General features: G+C 37.6%; 1 protein-coding gene across 2 annotated transcripts; it reads left to right on the top strand.

Moving 5' to 3' along the window:
- Positions 1-25,553, top strand: BRMS1L (BRMS1 like transcriptional repressor). Of its 2 annotated transcripts, none has more exons than XM_030001344.1 (10): positions 1-213; positions 7,450-7,540; positions 10,590-10,717; positions 14,061-14,140; positions 16,823-16,919; positions 17,349-17,432; positions 19,620-19,684; positions 21,167-21,206; positions 22,085-22,211; positions 23,933-25,553. In XM_030001344.1, exons 1-10 carry the CDS (start codon positions 78-80, stop codon positions 24,054-24,056), a joined length of 972 nt encoding a protein of 323 aa, XP_029857204.1. In that variant the 5' UTR covers positions 1-77; the 3' UTR covers positions 24,057-25,553. The 2 variants fall into 2 exon arrangements, with proteins under 2 accessions (XP_029857204.1, XP_040975472.1); XM_041119538.1 differs by lacking the exon at positions 1-213 and adding an exon at positions 5,960-6,092.

Here is a 25,553-nt window from a genome sequence, read left to right as displayed (position 1 = left end):
GCGGAGCGCAGGGGCCGGCGGCAGCGGCGGAGCGGCGGCGGGAAGGGTTGTTCCAGGGCTCGGCGGCGGCGGGGACGATGCCGGTCCATTCCCGGGAGAAGAAGGAGAACAACCACGATGAGATGGAGGTGGACTACGGGGAGAACGAGGGCAGCAGCTCAGAGGAGGAGGAGACCGAGAGCTCGTCCGTGTCCGAGGAGGGGGACAGCTCAGGTACCGCCGCCGCCCGCAGGGCAGCGCCTCTGAGGGGAGTGCCGCGGCCGTTGCCTCGGCGCCCGGCGCGCTGCCCCGGGGGAGAGACCGGTCCCGCCCCCCGGCTCCGGTGGCTGCCGGTGCCCACCCCCTCCGTGACCCCGCCCCCCCCGGCCCGGCCCGGCCCGGCCCGGCGCAGCCCGTGCTTCGGTCCCCCCGCTCCTCTTCGGGCCGCCGGCCGGCGGGGAGGGACGTGGCGGGGCGCATGAGCACGGAAACCCCACTTCGGCCCGAGCCGCCGGCTCCGGAGCCGGCTGGCACCCGGGCTTGGCTGGCCGGGCCGCTCCGCGTAGGTGCTGTGGGTTGTGCCCTGCTGGGCTTGAGTGCGTGGCCTGCGGGGCGGGGGGGTGCTTGCTAAGGTCTGCACTTAAAGGCTTGGCATACATACAGACGTACATACATACACACGTACATACATACGTGTGCATGCATGCACATGAAATACGGGCATACGTGTGTGTACATACGTATACACGTACGTATTTCCTCATATGCAAACTCGTGAATTTCAGTTAGATGTTTTGAGGCCTGTCTTTGAGGGGGTATTGGAAGCCCTGTCAGTACCATTGGCCTCCTTTGCAAAGCATTTCAACCTCTGCTCTCTTGAAGGTCCCTTCCTTTTTTCATAGCTTCCTCTGGACTGTAGATTTTGAATGATATTAGTAGGTGAAACCAGCTTTAAAAGGATTACTTTTTCAATACTCAATTTCCACTGTGTTAGAAGAAGGTTATTATCTGCTCAAACTTCACTTCTAATTACAAGGGATAAATTATAAAATGGTCACTTACTGGGAAACGTACCGATCATCAGATTCATACGTTGCTGCTCTGGAATCGCTGGGGCCCATAAGTAAGTAAGCTCCATAAGCAGGATCTTTGTCACTAGAAGGGCTAGCTGAAAAACAGTAGCTGTGTTCAGTGCTAGCTGTGGTCCTGATGTGTGTTTCTGGCAGCTTAAGTGATTTAGAGTGGTCTGCTGGGATCCTGTCCCATGCCTGTACTAGCACATTGACTTGTGGCACAAGTGCTGGGCTTGGCACGGTGGAAGGTTTGGAATGCCATGAACTTGACAAATTAGGCAGCTGTCAAATTATATTTTTACATATGTTGGCTTCTGATTGGTTTATCTGTGTGTGTTAAAGTCCTCAATGTACAGTTAATTCTCTCCATTTTTGTTGTAAAAGATCTGGGAGATCTTGAATGTTAAATCCTATGGCTTTTATATTCACACTGACTGATGCAGTTCAGGGAAAGCCCTCCTATGGTGGTTCTACGTGGGCTCGTGGAGCTTGCTCTTGTCTGGGCTGTGCATGGGCTAGCAAGTTGCTGGAGCCCCACAGGTGTGGTACAGAGACAGCCAAGCTGACTCTGCAAAAGTAGAGTGAAGACTCTAGTAGTGCTGGGAAAGTGTGGCTGCAGTACTGGGAGAGAGTATAGTCACTACCTTAGACCCTGATCTGAGTTAATACTAACTCTGCACCAGAGTTGATCCCCCAGCAAAGGCCTTGGTTAACCCATAAATCCAGGTAATCTGCCCATGGTTTATACAGAGCTTCCTGTGTTTTGGTTTATTTTTTTTCCTTTTCCCCCTTCTTGTCCCCCATGCCTTTGAGCTGGCAAGTATTGCTGATTGAACCCCATTTTACAAGTTAGGCTGCTGGTCCATGGCTGTCCACCTGGATCGGATTGCTGGCTGCCACTGTCCTGCCTCTTGTCCTTACCCACTGTTCCTGGTACACTGTGCTTTCCTGTCCCCTTTCTTGCACTGCCTTCGATGCTTGATGGGCCTTTGTATGCTAAGCCGTCAGAAGAACAACCCATTAAAGAAGTAGCTAGTGAAAACATCTCAGTGAAGAATCTGATATGTAAATGGGAGGCACTAGGGACTGTGTAAACCAGTGGTTAGATAACTGCAGCTCAATAGCAGCAGAAGTCATAAATTGCAATTTTGTGAGAATATGTGAACACTTCCAACTTAAATCAGTTAACTGGACACCTACACATTGTTGTGAATTTGGGACTAATGATTTGTATGGGTTTAGACAAGAAGTCTCCTAGAGCAGGGAGTTCTTTACTTCTGGGCTGTTCCCTCATCTGAGGGAAGATCTTGCTTCTCTTGTCTAATGCAATGCTACACAGGAGATCTCTTCAATCAGTGAACTGTGGACCACATCCAGGTATGGGCTTGAAAGAGTCAGCAAAATTGTTATAAATATAGTGATTTTATTTTTGTCTGTATTAGCAACTGATTTAGCAAAACAAGAATAGAGAATAAGTAGCTCTTATTCTAGAATAGAGTAGGTAGTGCTGAGGCCCCTACATCTCCAAAGTAGTTAGGGTTTATTTCAGATTATGTAGCCTGAATTGAATATGTTTGGTTGGAAGCTGCCTGAAGGACAAGTCATTGTTTCAAACCCTTGTGTTCACCATAGATTTTGGAATACATTTGACAAGTATGTGGAATGAAGCTTTGGGTTTAACTCGATAGGAAAATGACTAGGTTTGTGTTCACCAAAACTGCTGCAAACTGACCCAGTGCCTGATAAGCTGGACCCGTCACGGGACTGGCTTCAAAGCTATGCTGTACTGAAACTTGAATGTGTGCACAGCTTTTATAAACAGTTGGCCTGTTGTAGTTGGAGAGTATATTGATAAGAATTACAGATCTGCTGCCGAGTAAGGCTGATCAGTCTTTCCTTACCCTCGTTCTATCAAAGTGATTCCATTGAAAAATAAGGCCAGAAAAAAGTGCTTAAACTGTCTTGTGTTGTTTTGATGAAACCTAAACTACGCAGCATCTGTGTATGCTGGTGGTTATGCTGGAAAAAAGGTGAACTTGAGTGAGGGTACCAGGGCAAGCAGCTGGAGGTAATCATGTTTTAAGTTGGAAGAGCATATCTGATTATGTCCTTGTTTGCACAGCAACCTGCTCTGTTCCTTTCAGATGTGATTTATTAAAGCATGCTTCAATTTTTTTATCATCAGAATTGTACATGGACTAAAAAGGGAATACTGTATTTTGGATAAGAAATTTATGGAGGTGGCTTTTCAAGAAGTTCTGATATACAGATATACTCTGTTACATCTTTCAGGGGAAAACAGAGAGAGTGCAAAGGAGGAGCATACAAGCTTATTGGGCAGTAGGTGGGTGAGGCACAGAGTTGTGAAGGATTCCTTAACGAGGTCCAGGGGCAGCACTGCAACAATAACCACTGCTTACTTAGCCCATCTTACCCTTCCAGTTTGTATTGTAGCTAGATGCTGTCTGGGAATGCCCTTTCTTCATCTTTTATTCTAGCTAATCTTTATGTCTAAAAAAATGTAATTTTCTGTGTGAGAAAGGGAGCTTGGTATAACAGATGTAAACTTAACTCTTTCTCTCCTCCAACTCCCTGACTGGTGAAGAGAGAAATGTCTCTGTTAGTTCCAGCTTTGAAGTTTGCTCTTTTTCAGAACTTGCCTTTGCTCCCATTTGTAGTTGTGCTAATTGATATTTTTAAAGAAAACTTTGAAGTTTACATGTACTCAAAGACACTTTGGTTGATTTTTCTTGAAGGCAAGTAATTGTGTTGTCTTGCCCTTGTCTTGGTTTCTTCTGGGATTAGGGGGGAGGAAGGACAAATTGTGTTTTAAGTGAATGTAGTCTGTGAATGTTTCTTAAAAACAATACAAGAAGCTCTCCAGATAATTTCTATTGCATTCCACAGAGGAAATGCTTTTAAGGGAGCACTTAAAAAGAGATGATTACAGGAAATTACATGCTTGTCTCAGTGTCTTGACAAATATGAATGTACTCCATGGAAGCATATTGCTCCTACAGACATAAGATGATTAGCACCACAAGAAATAAGTCTTAATTAAAATTAGTAATAATAAGAAAAGAAGATTTTGAAGGAAAGGATTTTTTTTGTTAAATTTGTCATTTGCTTTACTTGCATTCAGCCTTCTTTTTTTTTTTTTTTCCAGTAGGTGCCTGAGAATACGGAAGGTGCAGTTAGAAGAAGCATAACTTGCCCTTGAGAGCTGGCACTGTTTCTATCCAATTTCTCTTGCTGCTTTGTATTTAGTATTGGGTTTTTTATTGACCAGGATATAGGATAGCATATTAGAGATGAATAAAAAAGCCACAAGTTATGCTCACCATCCCAGATGAGAATTTGGCCATTTTTTAGAGAGCTTTATATAGGCCAAAGCTTATTAAAAAAAGCTATTTTAGGCACTGTTACATTTTAAGTACTATGGGTTTTTTTGTCTTTAAACTGGGCTGCCCTAGTTACTGAGTTGGACTGCTTGAATACAGTAGGAAAAGAATGACTGTGATTTTGAAAGTGTTTAAAAATACCCTAAATACTTTGTGCACTATGAAACTTTATGGGAAATCTGAAGTGTTGAGACAGGATGAGCCTATTAGCAAGTGTTTTAATATGAAATGAGGACTCTTCTGCCTCCACTGATGTAAATTTTCAACTGGAAAGCCATGAGATCTGATCCTAAAACCTCTTACTTTTTCAGTACTGCATATTCCCCGATCTGTATGTTGTTTAAGGCCATGGGGAAGAAGTTCCATAACTGGGGAATTAAAGATATTTCAGGACTCTGAAAATCTTCATTCTTTTATGAATCTTACTGGAGGCAGAATAAAGGTAAAACAATTGAGTGACTTAGCATGTGAATTGCCATTCAGTATGCATGATGGGTAGAATGTAGACTTCTAGGCAGAAGGTCAAAGACGTTTGAGTATATACATAGCTGAGGGGAGATTGGAGAGAGCTGTGTGTTATTTCAGTATCTACAAGAGTCAGCTGTGTCCTCCAATACCAACGCATTATTGTTTCCTTGCAACGCAAGTTTAAAATGTAAGATATAGTCCCCTTCCTCTCCAACAGCGGGTGTTGCACTGATCCTCAGCCAAGGTTACAGTTCTAATCTGTTTTCTTTGATTTGTAGTCCCTAAATTTACACAAACAATAAAATACATGTTAATTTAAGGAAGAGCTTCTCAGTTAATTCCTTACTAAGACATACTTAGAACCAAAAGCGTAGCTGAACACATCTGAAACACGTAGTTGAGTTTGGGAATGAAGCGGGAGAACTATCAGTATGCCAGTGCTTGTTCCTGTCTGGCTTCACAGGGAGGTGCCTTCATATTTTAAAGAAGCTTTATTTTTATAGCACATAAATGCTTTAGACAACTCTTCAAGTCATTTGACTGGCACATTCCTTAAATCTGGCCAAGTTGAAAGTTGCCTAATCAATTTTGGCTTGAGTATTATGTTGGACAGCCAAATAAAACTTTGCTCTTTAATCTGATTTTCAGCCTTATTCTGGGATTCAGGATCTGCCTTACTTTTGAGAACAGTATTTTAAAATAAAATAGTATCTCTTAATGGCCTGATACTCTTTTTCCCCACCCTTCCCAATGTGCTAAGCATTCAATGTATTTTTTTGAAGTTCTGTCTTTAAATTTTCTCATTCTGCTTTCGAATACTTCAGGTTGTATCATGTTTTAAAACTTTCTACATACTCTTTTTTGCTTGTACTAACTGTAGCATGGAAAACTGCATTAGGTCTCTGATTTGGACTCGTAGGTACCATTGTAATACAGATTAATACTGCTCCGCTGCCTGCTAGTTTTCATATCCAGGCAGAGTGGGCTAATGTAGTTTCTAGTCTTAAAAGCTTGTAATAATTTCAGGAAGAAGCCGTGTGCAGAAAACTTCATATGTTGAGAAGTCTGAGTGGAAGATCTGAGTTAATCAGATCCTCCAAAGTAGCTGTGCTGGCCCTGAAGCTACTCCTTTCACCTCATCACCTTTGCAAATTGCCATATTCTTGCAACAGTAAGGATGAAGACTTGCGTGCTCCTTTCTGTACTTTGTGTAGGAGATGGCATAGAGCAGTTAACTGTGTCTGTTGGAAAAATGGGAGTGAGGAAGAAGCAAAAGGCTGAGGATTGTTTATGGTCTAGAAGAGTGAGTTCAGGCTGTCTCTGCTTGGTTCAGGATCCTACTTTGCCTTTCTGTCAGGAGTTAGGATTTTTCTTGACAGAGTAACTGCTTAGATGGATATGGTCTCCTTAGGACAGCCGCTTCTCTCAAACACTTGGCTTCTTTGCACCAGTTCAGCGCCAGTTCCTGACTGCGTGGCCATCCCTTCTTCTGCATGTCTTCTACTGGCTGGTAATTGGTCAGTTGTACCATAACTGTAGAGAGCTAATTCCTGGAGATACTGCTGCTATAAAGCAGTTTCAGGACATCTCTAACCTCTGAATATGGCTTAACAAAGCCGCCTTTTTCTTCTGGGAAAGGTGGGAGAGAGTCAAGAATTTTATAGCATAGTTTTTCTGTTTCCTACTCTTAAGAAAATTTGGCAGTGGAGGTAACAAGTGATGCTTAGTAACATCAGATTTCTCTATGGCAAGTGGTAAAACTTTTGGCCAAAAAGTGGGTATTTATTATACTTTACAGTTATGTGCACTAGGTAAATTAAGAAAAAAAATCAGAAATATAAATTGAAACAAAAACTGTGGAAAGAGTTTTATGCAGCAAGAGTAATTAAATTAAAGCATATAAAATCAAGTTTCTGCAAAATTCTAGACTTTGCAGGTTAAGAAATGTTTCATTAGAAATGCAGTCATTAAGATGAACAGATATTTCTACATTAATATTTCAGCTTCAGAGAACTCTCCCAATTGAGCAGGATGAAACCCGTTTTCAAAACAAAGTGTTACTTTTTTTTTTTGGTGGACATTATTTTATATGACAAATGTAACATTGAACTGCGTTTGCTTTGCAGGGATTGCTTTTGCTCATACTAACTCAGGATAAACTTGAATTTTCAGTGGTGGCTAATAACTCTTCATGCTTAACGGTGCCTTTTGTCTGCTGTGGTATCCAGTGTTTAGTTTCTCTGTTTCACACATTCTGAGGTACACTTTGTATTATCAGTCATGAAATTTAACCACTCTAACTCTTACAGTGATGTTGTTTCTTGTTTTGAGGAAGAAAAATTGCATTTCTTCTAGAATTAGATCTAAGTTTCTTACTTTGTAGTTTATACGGCAAATGATTTCTCATATTCTGCTGTAATATAATGGCTAAAATTCAGGCTTGCTTCAAATTAATTAGAAAAAATATCCAGTTTATTTGGTTATACATTACATTGCTCAAAATAAATTACCTTTTTTTTTATTCTTAGAAATGGATGATGAGGACTGTGAAAGAAGAAGAATGGAGTGTTTAGATGAAATGTCCAATCTTGAAAAGCAATTTACAGACCTTAAAGATCAGTAAGTATTTTAATGTTTTAAGGGCCTCATTTGAGGATCCATTCTGTGAGAATATTGTGTGCAGCTGGTGTTTCTTGTCTTTCATATACGTGGATGCTACTTTTGGAGAAGAATAAGGATTGGGAGTTCTGAAAGTATTTGCAGACAGTTGCTCCAGAATACCTTTATTTATTTATTTATTTATTCTCTGTTTTGCTATAAGAATGGTTTTGAAGTGTTGTTGCAGTGAAGGGCTAGTGTGGGTCTATTGCATCAAAATCCTTAGCAGAACCAAGGAATTGTGATTTTAGGGAAATTTGTGGATTTATTTGTTTAGTTATTCAAGATCTTTCTCATCCTTTTATATATGTGGGACAGACTCAAGCACTGTCTTTGCTAAGTAAGAAATTAGGGTTTTTTTTGCAGGGTGTCACAGCAGCTTTTATAGTTGGTACCAGCGAAAGTTTCTTGTGGTTACTGCAAAACAGTTGCCAATACTAAAAAAAATGAAAATACTGTTAGCTCTCTGTAGTTTGCCATAATATCCATATCAGTAGTAAAGACCTAGTAAGTAGAAGAGAAAATTAATAGCCACAGTTAGTCAGAAGTGAATCTCATTTGTATTAGAGCCAGTCTTTTGTATGTATTTTAAGTTGGCTTTTTTTCACATGCCCAGACAAGCTAGATGCATCTGTTCCAATTTAAATAGGTGGTAATCTGTCAACTAACTTGATCAGGTACCTGACAAGTGAAACTTTGAGGAGACCTTGTCTATTCTTGGGCATGTATTTTAATTGAAAATCTAGTCAGGTGTCATTACAGTTCAGATGCGTGTTTATATTGTGAGATAGTTCTTTCTACGGCAGAACTGAGACAATTTGCTTTGCCGAACAGGATGCTGTGAGTTCTATCTAATAGGGTCTGGAAAGAATTGCCCAACAAGCAATTTCTTGCTGCAGTGTCTAGAGAAGACTGTTTGTCCTACTGTTCTTCTTTGGGCTGAGCATGGCGCAACCTGGGAAATAGAGCCAACTGATGAGTATTGGAGCCAGTCGGTACCGACAGGTTTGGCATTTGGAAAACTGCCAGCTTTTGAGTTCAGTCCTGCTCTTCCCTCTGTTGGACAGCTTGGATGACTGAAAACAGTTTGTGGAAACAAACCATTAAGGAGTGAATATGAAGGAGGGTGGTCTTGGGAGGAAGGAAGCAAGTATTTCGGTGGATTTAGGGATTGTGAATGGTGTTTGGGAGGTGGTAAGGCTGTGGTATATGAGGAGGAAGGCACTGTGTAGGCACTGGTTAGTTGAGAGATTGGGATGTTTGTAGGGGTGGAAGAACTGTGATGGTGGGAATACTGGGAGAAGCATTACAATGATGGAAGAAGGATGAGCAAGTAGGGGGGTGATAAAGTTGGGAAAGAAGAAAAAGATGCATAAACAATGGGATGTTTAGTCACAACCCATAGCAGAGATGATGAAGTGATTGCGTCTGCCTCCTCTTCCTTTTCAGGGAAACTGGATGCAATGAGATAAGTAGGGTTTACAATGGTTGATAGCAGTTACCCATTTTAGGCAAATCACTGTTTGAAAGTACTGGATAAACAGTTTTAGTCCATCAACTGCTGCGTGGTACCACGTGCTGGCAGCACCCAGTCCCTAAGTGCTTGCTCTGATGGAGCTGGAACTTGGTGCTGTGTAATCGAATGCCAGTGACCCACCCAGTCACGTGCGCTGTGCACCTGTGGTTATATTCTAGATAAATAATTCTGCTGTAGTGCTGTGTTAACCATCGTGTGCATAGCATGCTCATCAAGGATTGAGCCCAGCAAATTGGGTTTCAATCAGCTAGAGGGTATGTCAGTTGACTGCAGGACAGATTGCGTGTATCATACTCTTAACAGTTTGCGGGTAAGAAGGAGGGGAGTGATCACTGACTATTGCTAGGTAGGTGTACGTGCTTGAACTATGGAGTTGTCATCAAAGTAAAATGATGAGCAGGCTGATGGCAGATGAACGGGAAGTATTTGTCAAGGAGGTCTTGATGTATCAGTGTACATGAACTTTCTGCTGTCTAATTCATTACTTAACCTACGCACTTTCAACAAGTAAAAAAGCAGTGTCCCTGTCCCAAAGACATCTGTTATATCTGTATAAACCCATATAACAAAGATATATCTGTGTAAACAGATAACATCTGATGTGTTCTTGGCACATACAACAGGGTTTGTACATTTGCCTTAATTCTACAGCTTTTGATTGTGGGGTGCAAGGTAAAAAATGGGAACAGGAAGAACTGTTTATATTGATGATTCTACCATTGAACACTATATTTAAGTTATTAGTTACAAAGAGCTTTATTGTGATTTAAATACTTGTAATTGATATTACATTAAATTCTTCAAAATGCAAGCAGATTTCTTCATTGTCTGCTGGCAAATATCAGCTTTTACAGAAGGAATGAATTCTAGGTAAAAATATTTTAAATGCACTTCCTTTTGGCAGGAATGGAAGATGTCAATTACAAATCATCCCTTGATATTTGTGATAGTATGCAATATGTGGATTTTCACAGGAGATTAAATGAGCCTGCCTCTCTTTTTCCTTGGTTTATGGTAGGGTGGGAGCAGATATGTGAACATGAAAGTGAATGGGTGTTTCTATCCACAAAATGTTTTTCTCTCCCATGATGTAACCATATTGTCATTATGTATTGTAGCACCCTTTCCTGTTCTCTTCCATGTTGATTCACCTCCTACTCTGTCTCAATCCTATCAACAGCTCTGCGATTTTTTTTCTTCTTTCTTAGAGATGGAGATACATTTCACTTTATCTCTACTTTTTACACTTCTGATTGTCTGTGTGTGTTTTTCAGAAAGGCTTAGTAGACATGAGGAATATTGTTCAAAAAGAAAATATGTATTGGAAAATTCAAATGGTAACAAATCTTAACTTTGCTTCAGTGTGTGTTCTGTAACATTAACAGAGAGATGCAGAATAGTTCTTTTAAAAATATTCTAACTTGTGTTTGCTTTTAAATAAAATACATATTTTTTTATTTCTATTATTTTAAGACTTTACAAAGAAAGATTAAGCCAAGTGGATGCAAAACTACAAGAGGTCATAGCTGGAAAAGCACCTGAATATTTAGAACCATTGGCAGCTTTACAAGAAAATATGCAAATCCGAACCAAGGTGGCAGGTAGGCATGTAAAATGAGTATTGCTGTTTCAACAGTATAAACTTGCTATGCATTTTAAGGTCAGTCTTTTTTTTTGCTTTAGAATTGTTAAAGGGGTGTGGTTTAAAGTTGGAAATACCATGGCATAGTTTTAAATGTAAAATATTTTCAAGTAAAAATGAATAGGTTGCTTACCTCTTTGCACAAGTTTCCTAATAACATGACACTAAAACTATGGCTTTTTAATGTTTCATTTAATGTCTGTCTGTCTGTGTGTAGTAAGCACAAAATTACTGAATTAAAAAGAGTAATAATTTTTATTAGAAGATTTGGGATCAAGTCTGCGCACTGGTCAGTGTTGAAATGAAGAGAGATGTAGGTGCTATCTCATGAAGTTCTTGCCAGATCATCTTAGATGATCATGTTTTTTCTGCTCTTCTAGTCTGTGTCTCTTCTACTCCTCTGCTCCCATCCTCCAGTTTCATCTGGGGAAGGAGGACAACTCTTGTCCTTAGCAGCTTTATCATCTAAGCTGCATTTTAATTATTAAAACTAATGCTTAGATAGGCTTTTATGCTCATGGAAGAAGCAGACAAGAACTTTTATCTTCTTCCGGGATACAACCGTACAGTCATATGGAATGGTGGTATTACAGGAAGACAAAGTTCTGTACTTCCCTATTGTAAGTTCTTTTCATGTTATAGCTCGACTCATTTAGGAGTAATTCAGGTGTTTAGGGGTTACCTAACCCAGGCTGTCAGAGAGCCAAAAGGCAGATAGTCATGATCTCTCCAGCCAGAGAAGCTATGCTAATGTCTTTTCTAAGAAATTCAGCAGAAGCGTGGTGCAGGCAAACTGGAAAATGGCAAGCCTGCTTATACTTTTTGTAATACTAGTGCTACTTCAGTGCTACTCAATATGTCGTCATTGGTACTTTTGACTTCAGGCTACAAAGAGAATTTGAAATCTTTTGGTCTGTTGCATTTCACTCCCTCCTGGTCTTCTCCATAAAGCTTTTCCTCAGCTGGTGAACCAGAATTTCTGTGGTTTAAGATCTTAACTCAAATATACTTGATTAGTCCTAAGTAGCCCACTTGGGTTTCACAGAAGGTTTGCAGATGAATTTGCAGAAGGTTTGATATAAAAGCAACCTTAATCCAGGCTTCTGATTTTCAGTTTTAAATGTGGCTGGCTGTAAGTGCTTTCATGTAGGTGGGTATGGATACGCAGAATATTACAGGCTCTCCCGATTTGTCTTCAGCAGCATTGAAGATCCATGTTCCAATGTAAAAAGAGCCCAGGGTAAAAATTAAAAAGCTTCCTTGAAGTTGAGACTAGAAATCAGGATTGGTTTTTTTTATTTACTTTTTCTTTTTTCCTCAACTGAATGAGATTTGATAAAATTATTCCAGAGAAAGCGAGTATCCTGGTTTTGGCCAGAATAAAGTTAATTTTCTTCCTAGTAGTTGGTATAGTGCTGTGTTTTGGATTTAGGATGAGAATAATGTTGATAACACACTGATGTTTTAGTTGTTGCTAAGCATGTTTATAGTAAGTCAAGGACTTTTCAGCTTCTCATACTGACCTGCCAGCAGAGGCTGGGAGTGCACAAGAAGCTGGGAGGGGACACAGCAAGGACAGCTGACCCAAACAAGCCAAAGGGATATTCGATACCATATGACATCATGCCCGGTATATAAACTGGGGAAGTTGGCTGGGGGACACAGCGGCTCGGGGATTGGCTGGGCATTGGTCAGCAGGTGGTGAGCAATTGTGTTGTGCATCACTTGTTTTGTATATTCTATTATTATTATTATTAATGTTATTTCCCCTTCCTTTTCTGTCTTATTAAACTGTTCTTATCTCAACCCACGAGTTTTAGTGGGGGGGGGGGGTTGTGGTTTTTTTTTTTTTTTCCCCTTTCAATTCTCTCCCTCATTCCACTGTGGGGGGAGTGAGTGAGTGGCTGTGTGGTGCTTAGTTGCCGGCTGGCGTTAAACCACGACAGCAAGAAACTGCAGAACAGGCTTATTTGGTCTTACTGTTTGAGAGCCTTGACAGAAGTGGGTAGTAGCAGGGCTTGAGCTCCAGCAGGTAACCCCTAAGGACCTACTTCTACCTGAGAGAGGGGAGGAAGGGGTGAAAAAAAGAAAGAGCTCAACTATGGATATAATTGCATCTGGGGTAGAAAAGAAACTTGTGTTCCTCTGCTTTCTAAGGCACTGAGCACTATTCACACAAAATGTGGATCTTGACTATTTCAGCAAGTCAGGAATACAACTGTTTCTTCTAGAATTATTCATCCTGGTACTGCTCAATTTCAGGTAAATAAGCAGTGATTATAAATTGGTAGACCTAGATATGCCAGCCAGCCATAAATGTTACAAAAAAAAAAAAAAAAGCCAGCTTAACATACTGATGTAAGAGAAGAACATTTTGAATTCTGGATCAAAAGTGACTTCACAGCAGAAAGATGATTGACATAATATTTTGTGGTTTGTTTTTCAGAGGAAATGCCAGTGGCAGTATTGTTCCTCTTGTACTGTATTAATTTATAGTCAACTGAATTCTAAGGGAAGTTGTTTTGGGGAGTTCTTCAGTTGCTAGGCAGCACCAGCATGTGTGCAAACTTAACTCCTCAAGGTGGTAATCTGGAACAATTTAAGTATTTTGTGTTGAATTCATTGAATGTATTAAATCAAGTTCTATCTGTACTTGCCACATACTACGTTTCAGATACCTTTCAGATTTTTTTCAGCTGTCTGTTTAGTAGACACGTTTTCAGAAAGGTATAAGAAATGCTTCTAATACTCAGAAGCAGTATCTTTTGTATCACAAGGTAGATATTTCTGAGAATGGAACAGTCTTGTTAGTTGAGGTGTTTTATTAAGGTCATGCATTATAAAGTAAGCCTTATTCCAAATATTAACTTGTAAAAGCTTATTCTTTCATTCAGTTTTCTAGCTATTTAAAAACCCTAAAACATTATTTACAACTCTAATTAGAAAATAGAAGAGGCTATTAGTACTTCATGGTTTTGAAAACTGAGGATATCCAGGCTAATTTGATCAGAAATATGAAATAGACCTATTTTGTAAAGTTAGCCTGACTGCTGGTGTAGTTTGTTGACTGATAGGGGAAAAAGTTAAAATAGCATTTATTTTTTCCTCAACTCTTCAGAATTAAGAGATTACTTGTCCTTATTTTTAATCTGTAAAGCAGCCAGCCACTGTACATGCCCAATATAATATATCTGTACTTTCCAGTATGTACATGTTTTGGGACTTGCAGGCAGTCTTAAAAGAGAATTCTGAAATCAGATATACTAAGGAAAGTAATATTGCTGTAATTTGTCTGATTACAGGTATCTATAGAGAGCTTTGTCTGGAATCTGTGAAGAACAAGTATGAATGTGAAATTCAAGCCTCTCGACAGCACTGTGAGGTTGTGCCAGCTATTTTACATCGATAGCTAATCTCATCTAACTTTACTGTGTGTCATGGTTTCCAAGTGCAGTGCATGTTTTTATTATTGCTATTATTTGTTATTTGAATGCAATTGCCTTGTGATATTTAAGCTCACGTAAGAGGTTATTCAAAGCATATAAAAATTAGCTTTATATTAGTTTGGCTTTACATGTAAGTGTAGCTAAGGTTTCTTATTTTTCATTAACAGGTTCTTATTCCTACATGATTTTTTTTACCTTATTCTCATTCCCACATGATTTTTTTTACCTTTGTTATAAAAAGATTACAAAGGACAGTAACTAAAATATCTGACATAATTTTAGCACAAAGCACCTTACATTTTAACAACAACAACAATAATAATAGTAATAATAATGTCTTTTTAAGATGCCTTGGACAGCCAGTGATAGAGTTGTCATTTCAGGAGCAGTTACAGGAATAATATATTTCTCTCCTTGAACATAAACATTCCTGATTATGTGTCTAACTACTAGATACCATAATACAAGTGCTCAAGTACATGTATGTCCAATGCTGTAACATAGCTGCTTATATCCTGAGGTTTGCATCATAGTACTCCTCAGCCCCCTGTTACAGTTGCTTAAAGGTGTTTTCTTCTGAGTGGTTCACTACATTCCTGAAGTCTGTGGCTCCTATTATACCAGTAAAGCAAGAATATGCATGTGTACTTCTAAAAAAAATTGCCATTTTCTCGATGCCTTGGGAAAGAACAAGGTGTAATGAAGGACCACTCGTTACTGACTGTCTTTGCTCCTGTGAATATTTCTGAGGTTGGACAGAATCCTGTAGAACTTGCAGGGTTTCTCATCCTTGATTGAATGATTTGCGTTGTCTATATATTATTTCTCTTTAAGGTGGTCCTTGTCCCTTGTTTTACTATTATGTTTCTACTGTGAAACCTTCAGAATTCAAATATTCACCATCCAATAAGGGTCTCGGGGGAAAAGCTCTTTAAAGTCAGCAGTGCTGTTTGTAGAATCACTGTTCCACTGGAATATAACCATTCAGCAAGAATGCCTCATGCCTGTAACAGCTTTTCCACACCTTATTTGTCACCAAGTGCGTGAAGCAAAACAGATGTCTAAACACAAACACTATTTAACTTTAAAATGGTCTCAGAACAGATAACACTCATTTGACATTTCAGGTATATGTAAGAGGCTTCCATCTTTTCAATTCTACTGGGAAGTTTTTTTACAATTAGGGGTTGAAAAATATATGAAAGGAGGTCTTTGGAATTTAAATACTTTGTAGCTTGAAGAGAATGGTAAACATGACAGCCATTTATTAGAACAGGGTTCTTTGTTCCTCAACTGTTTTGCTTCACTCCAGCATACTAGTTCAAACATTGGTAAAGGTAAGTTTCTGTTAGTATGCTGTGCTATGGGCAGGAGCAGTTGAGATACAGACATCTGCTGACTTGGCTCCAGGGACTGCAGCTTCTGGCAGAGGCATGGTAGCAAATAGCTAGACGCAGTGACTTGTGCTACTTAAGCTGTTTTTTCAGCGAGTAAGTCCAAGCCCTGTTTTCCAGAGTTGTTAAAGAAGTTGCTCAATGAAAATTAACTTTAAAATGTAATATTCAGCTGTATTTCCTGTTTGTGTTTTGGGAAATGTGCAAGCTTATGAAAGAACAGTACATTTATTTCCTTGAGGCTGGAACTCAGCTTAATTCCAAGTTACTGGTTTAGAGAGTTTAGTGTTTTTTGATGCTGCCTTTAAAAGGGTAACTGATCTATATAGACACTATGTAATTTTGGTATCAGTCCTATGTGGTGGACTATAATTGAGAGTGGTTTACTACAAAGTTGATTTTCTCGTTCTGAAACACTTAGAGATGGAAGAAAGTGTAGACTGCACAAAATGCTGTAGCAAGTTCACGTCAGAGTGTGGTTTTGTTTGTACATAAAAAGTGGTAATGATACATCTAACATTGAAGGCATTATGTTAATCTATTTGGATCAGAAATTGCCTTTTAATAGGATGAACTAGCTAACTTTTCTAAAGCACTGCTTTAGGAAAAGTGTTTCTCACAGCTTTAAGGTAGACAATTTTGCTTTCACAACTATCTAGATTATTTTATATGCTCCATAAATTTTTCTGTGGGAAGGTATTTTTCAGATCTATGAAAGGAGACAATTATAAATACTGTGGTAATAGATGATAATTCTCTATAAATGACTGCAGGCTTATTAATATTGGAGGCAGCTTAATAAAAAGCTTTCCATGAAAACATTAGTTTTTCTGATTTGTAATGAAAGATGGTATAGAGGTCACTACTTTTGTTATTCACCATGAATAAATCTTTGCTATCCAAAAAGAAAATACTGTATTTGTGTCAAAATACAAACAGTTATTCTGGAGATCTAGCTGCATGCTTTTATATACTTAGTTATTCTTGGTACTGATATTTGATAACTATATTTACACTTATGCCAAGTGAGCATGCTGTCTTTAAGGAGTTAGGTCTCATGCTAAGAAAGTGGATGGGGGAAATGTCATATGCTTTATGGCTTCTGAAAAATTTTCACCTAAAGGTACTCTTACCTTCCTTCCACTGAGGCTCTAAATTGTTGTTGTATATATTTAGATGATAGAACTTAGTAATGTAAAAATGTGTAATTTCTTGCCTTTTTAGAGTGAAAAGCTTCTGTTGTATGATACTGTACAAAGTGAACTAGAAGAGAAGATTAGAAGACTTGAAGAAGACAGACATAGCATTGACATTACCTCAGGTGGATGGAAATTCAAAGTTGTTGGGTGTTTTTTGTTTGTTTGGTCTTGCTTTTTTTGTTGGGTTTTGGGTTTTTTTTAATCTTTATTTTTTTTAATCTTCTGGTAGCTACTGATTAGTTGACTGTAGACATACATGTCTAGTGAGTTTCAGGTTATCCAGTAGAATGCTATTCAACTGTAGACTTTGGGTGGGGGGTTGAATTTAAGCTTAAAACGAACTTTGCTCCAGTAATTCTCAGCATCACTTGTGTGTTTTGAGGGTGTTAATCTATGACTGCATAATCATGTAACACCTTCATTCTGTTCAGAAACAGCATCTCACCAGAAAATGTGTTATTTTTCATTTTTGGACAATGTTTTCTGCTGTAAAAAGAGCTAAACATGTAAATGTTTCTGATTTGTAGCATATTCTTATTATGTCTTTTCAGAATTATGGAATGATGAGCTACAGTCCAGGAAGAAAAGGAAGGATCCATTTAGTCCAGATAAGAAGAAACCTGTTGTTGTATCAGATATCCTTTTACTGAAATCATTGTTCTTTCTAGTAGTGTTTACTGTTTTATAGCTAGTCTTATTAAATATGTCATTAATAAAAGTTGGAGTGATAATGCATTCTCAAAATTGATTTTTGCATGGCCGATGTTATTCTAATTCAGATTAGAGAAACCATGTTGACACATCCCATTACGAAAATTGAAATTAAGATCCTCTTATCTAACTACTAGTTTCATATGGAGAATATTTCTAAAAGTTTCTTTTTCTAACTCTTAAAAAAATACAGCTTTAAGGCAAAAGCAGATAAAAGTTAGGCATTATGTTTGCAAAGTATAACTTGACTTGTGTAACTTTTCCTGTACAGCTTTGCTTTTCCTACTGGGACATCTTTACCTCAATTTATTACTTCTTAACAATTCCATAGACTTTAGAACCCTCTTTGATTAAAAGTTTAAAATTCCAAGAATTGAGATGGTTGGGGGAGGGGGGGGTGTTGTTTGTGGGTTTGGGATTCCTGTAGAGCGAGTATAGTATTGAAGAATTTTGCATTGATGACTTCTTCATAGCTATTGACAAGCATGCTGTGCAGCTGAAACTTTTTAAGGTATAACACCTAAGAGATGGTATCCTCTTTCTCCAGAGAAAGAAGGAGATGCCTTTGCAAACTGAGTGTTCTCTCTACTCCTACCCCCAGTCTAAGATTTTTATAGGATAGAGATGTGATGGCTTAGAAGTTGCCAGAATCATGCAGACTACCTAAAAGAGACCAACTTCTAAGTATTGACATGATACGTTATAAAGGCCATTTTTTATTGCTAAGCTGCTGAAAAAAATTCCGCTACTTCCACAAGGTTTTATAATGTTAGGAGAAGGTGGGAAGGAAGAAGTTTCTGAAAAAACTGTCATCATTGGGACACCCTTCTTCAGGATGGTTTTTACTGGAACACACTCCAGATGGCTGATTTGTCCTAATAATGACTCTTTTTCTATTAGGATGTGTCATAAATTCAGTTTAGTAGAGATGTTTTTTAACTAGTGCTTAAAAGCCAAGTGGTATTAACAATGCAGGTACAACTGGCTTCATTAGTTTCTTAACTGCTTTTAGTAATTTCAGTGCCAGGTTGTGTGAAAGTGTATTTTCTTTAGCTCTCAGTCATCCCTGTCTTCAGGTTGTCCATATAAATAGCATCAGATTCTGTGAATTATGAGCTACCTTGACATTTTAGAATACATTCCAAACAGAAAATACTAATATAGTATTAGGTCTAAAACCCCAGCAATTTCGGGCAATTCATAAGGCTGAAAATACTTTCAGTTATGAAGTAAATTAATTTGCTCTTTTTGCTTATGATTTTAAAATAGTTGTGAACTTGTCAGTTTGTACACATCTGTGTAAAGCAAATATGTAGAAATTTTACATGGCTTTTGATTTGTAATTCTTTGCTATTTAGAGGAAAACAAATTTGAAAATGGCTAAAGATTCTTAAAATTTCAAATGGAATGTAATTTAAAGCTCTCATATCCCATTTTAGGACATTTAGTTTTTAAACATTCATAGCACCTTTTTCTAAACTTGTTTTTCAGAGTTGAAATGGGGAGAAACAAAGTAAAAACTGAAGACTGTTGAAATGGAATAGCTGTGCTATGTGGAGTTTTGTTTTGAAGTTCACGTATTGTTCTAATACACAATTTTTACTTTACAGTTGATAGTTCAAGGAATAGGCTTTGTCTTTCTACTTCCTGTTTTTTGGATATTTGATATTCAGAGATGTGGTGCTGTCTACACTTTTCTGTCAAAGAAATATCATGCAGAATACTGTAAAAATAATGATTTTATTAAAGCTGATACTATTATAGATGCTGATTTGCAGTGGTATATTGAAATTGCAGTGAATTTTAATTGTAATTTGTAGTATTGCAAATAGAATGGGATAGAATGGTTGTATCACAATTGTTTATCTTATCCTCCTGTTGAACTCCAGTAGTCTGAATATCTACATACTATTACTCACCTCCTTTTAATAATTTTTAAAGTGTACTTCTAGGTTACATAATTCAAAGATGCATTTATCTTTGCTGAGCTTTCACTTCATGTAGGTGTTCTTTCTGTGAAAGATGGGCAGAACAGAGCTATTAATATCTTTCTACAGACATTAAAGTATTTTTATTATTGCTGTTTAAAAGAGTTTTCCCTAACTTTTCACGCCCCTATATAGTTTATATGTTACAAGACCTTGATATACTTGAAGACTGGACAACAATAAGGAAGGTAAGATGAAAGGATTGAATGCCAGTGGCTGTGGGGTTTGGGTTCTTGTCTAATCCTTTTGCATCTTAAAAATATGTGAATGTGTTTCTTACATGATCAAAACTCGAAATAGATTTTTATTTCTTTAGTAGTCAGCTAATCATTCCAGTTCAAGCTATGTTATTTATACTTTTTCTGATTCTACCCAAATCATGCAGAGGAATCCAATAAAGTGGTGAAAGAGGTTATCTCTTAAATGGGTAGTCCATAATTTTCCATGATAAAGTGAGCCTAAAGCCTGTGTCAAGAGGGTCTGCTTTCTCAGAGTCTAGCATAATTGGGTAGAAACTATGATAGAATAGTTTGATAATATTTTGTTTTAAATTAAGATTTTTTAAATATATATCATATGGTATGTTTTCACATAGTAAACAGTTTATTTTATGAAGATTTCTATGATTTGACCTCTCCTTATACCTTTTTTTTTTTTTTTTTTTTTTTTTTTTTTTTGGTATAAAGTCAAATGCTGTGTTTTTCCCCAATTATAAGACAATCAGGGTTTTTGGGAAGAAAAATGTGTTTGACCAGTTGATGTATTTGAAAAAATAAATCCAGCTTTTAAATGCAGAGTGCCATTTGTCATATCATTGAAGTAACTTGCTGTAATGAAACGCTACCCTTGCCTTGCCTTGCACCTGCAGTCAGAAAATTTCTGCTAGTACCCTAGTGCTTCCCAGCTTATGGAATAGCAAACTACTGAGGTGAATTCAAAAACTTGGTGGGAAATGGCTTTGAGTCAGTTTCCATCCTGCTTTATACTTGTACGTATTTCCTAAACAAGGAGTAAAATGTGATGTCTATGTGAAAACTTGTCTGATTTTTCCTATCAGGTCAGAGGAACAGACACAAAATAGCTTTCCCTCAATTTCTTTCCTGTAGTGTAACATGATTTTAAGCAATAGCAACAAACCCAGAATCTAGTGGGGATTTTGCCTTTTCTGGAAATAATTTAAAAAAACAAAAAGCAAGCAAGCAACCAACCAACCCCAAAAAACTCTTAGAGTTTTTTTTAAACCTACCTTAATACTATGTGTAATCTAGAGTTTGCTTGAGAGAAAATTTGTGAGCTTATAACATATAAATCAAAAGAGTAGGTTGTTCATATAGCATTTTGTTTTTCAGAATGAGTTAATGTAATTTTGTATTTTCTTGACGGAATTACGTAACAGCAAATTTGAGGATTTAATTTAGAAAACCTCCTGAGTTATTTGAAGTCAAAACTTACTGAAGAAGGTGATTTTTTTCCACCCTCAAAATGCTGTTTTATTTGGTTACCAAGTCACTGTTGAACACACTTTCATTTTAGATTTGTTCTGATTGTGATTTTTGCATGTGAAAACAAGTATCCTGAGCTACACTGCACATAACTTCACAATTAAATCCAGCAGTTAAGGAAAAAAGACTATGCTTGCTGACTAACTTCATTTTCTTTTGTGTTTCAAGGCAATGGCTACACTGGGGCCACACAGAGTAAAGCCAGAACGTAAGTAAACATTGTCTGGCTTCACAAGACAGAACTTGCTGTGTGCAACGATGCAAACTCCATCTAGGCAGATCATATTTATTTTTTCCCTGGTATAGTGATGGAGGGTGGGGTGAGGTAGCTGGAAGATGTGGCTTTTGTCTTTCCCCTCTCTCAGGTGCTGATACTTGTAGCTCGATTGCTGATGATTGTGTTGACACATGAAATCTAGAAAATTATCAACAAAACCTTAAACTTCTAAAAGTGGTTACACCAATTAATATTAGCACGCTATGCCGGTGTTTACACAAGATGAGGCAGGAAGCTGAGAGCATCTGGACCTTCGGTGTGCATTCTAAACAATGCTCACATTCACTGCAAGCAACAACCCTGAAAAAGTAGAGCTATGGGAAAGGAATGGTAATTGATACTTGGCACTGAGGTGAGAAGCACATTAATGCTAGGTAAAATCAAATACTTGGAGGTGGTAAGTAAGGAGGAAAAGGGAGCGGAGGCAAGCAGGTGGTGTATTTCTTTAGCAATGTGTTACTACCTGCATGTTGTGGTAATGAGCTGATGAAGAGGTTTCAGGTTCTGCCATTTGAAGTCTTCTCTGTATTGCATTAGTTGATTTGTGAAAATTCATATCACAGATATGAAGGTTGTGGGGAAGATAGCTTCTATCAGCAAATGGAAATATAACTTTTAATTTTTCTGACTGGAAATAAAAAGGTATCTTGCTTCCAATTTTCTTGCATTCTTGCAATTATTAAGAGAGAGGTTACTTTTGATAATGGAAAAAAATGTGTATTCTATGTAAATAACTTGATGAAAGTGTATTTAAACATCGAACTGACTTCTGCCAAGTCAATGTTAAATGATTTTATTGATCATTTTAGCACCTGTCAAAATAGAAAAGCATCTACATAGTGCTAGATCTGAAGAAGGAAGACTCTATTATGATGGAGAGTGGTATGGACGTGGACAGACGATATGCATTGATAAGAAAGATGAATGTCCTACAAGGTAAAGATAACTCAGTTTATGCAGCTCTGTACATTCATGTTAAGCATTAGATAGGATGATGGCATTGAAGAATAAGGCTTATTTAGAAATACTGCCACTTCAGGAACATTTGTAGTTCACCTTGGGAGACAGGCATTACCAAAGAAGGTTGAGTGCTGGAGTTCTGAGAGAGGCTAGTAAAGGCTGGACTTCACTGAAGGTAATGAGGTGTTTGTCAAGTTAGGATCTCACTAACAATTTAAGCTCTTACTAGTTTCTGAATAGCCTTTGAGTAAGCTTTTTTTTTTTTTTTTTTTTTTTTGGTATCTTGGGATTTTTTTTGCTTTGAGAATTTGATCTGTTGGCCCATCCAAAAATACTTTATTATGGAAAAACGCTTTATACCATTAAAGATGAGCTTTGTTTTCAGTTGATGCTGTGAAAGAAAAGAGTTGGAATCTTTAGACTATTTCCTTTTCTTAACAAAGGTTCTACTTGAGAATGGTCTAAATATTACAGTGCAAATTTGGTTGAATGTTTAAGGTATCTAAACGTATTTTCTCTGTATGGATAATATTTGTAAATTCTAAAAGATGGGTATATTTAAAACAATATTTAAAATTAAATTTATATCTTACCTCTTACTGAATGGGGCAAATCAGTCTAAGTGCAGTGTTGATTGAATATGCACAGCTACCCAGGAAAATTAACTTTAACTTGATATAGCAGTAGTTTACCGGAAAACTGGCTATTTCTTTTCTTCCCTGTGTATGGTGAAGGGGAACAGATTTTGGTGATTTTGGTGTTTATTCAGGGCTGACACAGGAACGTATTTTAGTAAACTATATATTCTTTCTGAAATTTAAAAAAATCTGAATTAGTTTAGCGGAACATAGCAATTATACCGGGCCAAAAAAAGATCTTGGTATCCAGTGTCTGACAAAAGCCAAAAGCTGATGCTTAACAGGGCAAGCATACAGTGGAACTTCCAGCTTTTCAAGATTTCAGCAACTTTTAAGGCTGAAGAGTTCCCTGGAGGGAGTTTTGTCGCAGTCAGTATGTGATAGATCCTTCTTCCATTAACTGTTTTAATCTCTGGTTTTGAGCCTTTTTTTGTCATCAGTTCTACTTGAATTTTTTTTTTTTTCCTAGGGGGCATGGGGAGAGGGTTGTTTTCACTATTTGTGTTAAGGTTTACCACAAGGAGCATAAAAGCAGGGTTCATGTAAGAGTGATTCAGTAAATCAGGCTTTGACTTTATTTCCTATGGTCTTGGTATAATGACTAACAGTTGAATACTTTTTCTGCTTTAAATCTTGGGCTTGAATCTGTTTAACTTTTTTCTAAATACTTTGTATTCGAAGTAATTTCTGGGTATGTTTTTCAACAGATCTGTTTTTTACCATGGGTAGTCTGTTGTTGTGTTTTCTATGGGTGACTGTTCTTTTAAACAATTAAAATATTTGTACATGTTGAGGGTTTTCTCATATGAGAAGAAAATAGATAGATGGCTGAAAAATTCAATACCTTCCCTAAAGACACATGTAGTTACCAAAGAATTCTGTTAAAACTATCCTTACAATGGAGCCAGTATCTTTAGGGCCTAGCATTTACAACTAATGCATATTTTCATTTACTGTATGGAAAAATAGCTGCGTTTTTGAGGTTATTTATTAGCTTATGAGGTTTCTAAATTGTTGTTGTTTTTCTTCCCCTGACCCTTCTTCCCTCATTTTCTGTAGTGCCATAATTACAACAATCAACCATGATGAAGTTTGGTTTAAAAGACCGGATGGAAGCAAGTCCAAGCTGTATATTTCTCAGCTACAGAAAGGAAAATATTCAATAAAGCATAACCACAACTGACTGTTGCTAACCAGATATGAAAGAAGTGGTATTGCCATGCTTGATGTGCCATGGGGTGAAAGTTGTATTTAATAGTGTTTTGTATTCCTTATAAATTTACAGCAGTATCTGATGTGTATTTGTAGTGCTGTATGTAAACGTCATATGGATGGCCTTCAGAAACCTGAGGATGTTAAATCAAGTTGACAGACATTTTACCTCTAAATTGGGTCCAGTGCCTAAGATATGAAGTATGCTCTTCAAGTATAATGGCTCAGAACTTCTCGTATTTGTAAATTGGGGGGGGGGGGGGGGGGAATATTTTTTTTCCGTCGGTGACAAGTTGGTGTGATAAAAATGATAACCATAGTTACCAGCAACTCACTTCATTTTCAGTGAGCATGTCATGCTTCTTTTGTGGATGTAAATTTAGTCTGTTCAGCTGTTGCTTTTGAATAAATTGTAACATGCATAAGCATTCTTTTATCCAAAGTGGACCGATTTATTAAAATTATTGCCCTTGACAGCTCTGCTACTACTGACTGTGTTATATTTTGTAAGGTTTATTATATTGCTTGTAATGAGACAAGGCCAATATTTTGAGCTATGTTTTTTGAGGAGCACTTTTCTAGTTTAGGACCCTATTCTATAGTGAACAAATTGTTGGTGATTTTTTTTCTTGTTCCCCAGATTGCCAGCAAAATTTATGCATAAAGTAGATTTTTCTTCTTCCCCCAGATTGCCATCAAAATTTATGCATAAAGTAGACAGTGTTGCTCCAAACTGTGTTATATGTAGCCCACAAAGAATGACTGCGGGGATGGTTATGTAAATACTGTTGCATGCTCCGCTTGTTTGGTCCACAGTTGTATGAAATACTATGAACCTTTTTTTCAAAGAGAAAATATTTTCCCAGGAATCATATATCTGGGAAAATTTACACTGACTTTTTCACCAAACACTATTTTCCAAATTTCTGTACCCTACTTCATCTTCTTGTACACCAGAATTATTTCATCCAGCTTAGACAGCTGAATTTCTCTTAAATCTTACTGTTTAAGCCACGGAGAAAAGTCCTAAATCCTTGATGTTACTGTGATGTGCTTGGAATATCTAGAATGATAGATGGGATTGCTGAAGAATTATTAATGCGTTGGTTATGTGCACTTTAATCTCTACTTACAATGATTCTTCTTGGAGAAAGAAAGCATCCATTTGCTTTAAAAGATCACAGCAAATAAGTATTTTTATTGTAACATATAAATGTTTTATTCCTGTATTAATTGTCTCTTCTAGTGCAGGGTGGTAACTACTTTCCAAATGCCAAATCAGTTTCTTCTGAGTGACGCTTTTCTACAATTGTATGACATTATTAATCAAATGTACATAAAAGTATCAGTTGACATGTTGGCTTTTAACAATATGAACTGTATGTATACAGTTGTTTGATAAACTTTTTGTAATAAAATATTCGTATTTTTTAACTTAGTATATAAATAAATGATCTGTGGTAGTGGA

The sequence above is a fragment of the Aquila chrysaetos genome, chromosome 2, assembly GCF_900496995.4.
Source record: "Aquila chrysaetos chrysaetos chromosome 2, bAquChr1.4, whole genome shotgun sequence".
NCBI classification, from domain to species: Eukaryota; Metazoa; Chordata; class Aves; order Accipitriformes; family Accipitridae; genus Aquila; species Aquila chrysaetos.
The sequence above is the reverse complement of the archived record's forward strand: the minus strand, read 5'-3'. Positions and strand labels throughout refer to the sequence as shown.

Coding starts and splice junctions, on each gene's coding strand:
- BRMS1L (XM_030001344.1), top strand. CDS start 78: ATGCCGGTCCATTCCCGGGAGAAGAAGGAGAACAACCACGATGAGATG. Junction 10,718..14,060: donor AATCCGAACCAAGGTGGCAG/GTAGGCATGTAA, acceptor GTCTGATTACAG/GTATCTATAGAGAGCTTTGT. Junction 16,920..17,348: donor TAGCATTGACATTACCTCAG/GTGGATGGAAAT, acceptor ATGTCTTTTCAG/AATTATGGAATGATGAGCTA.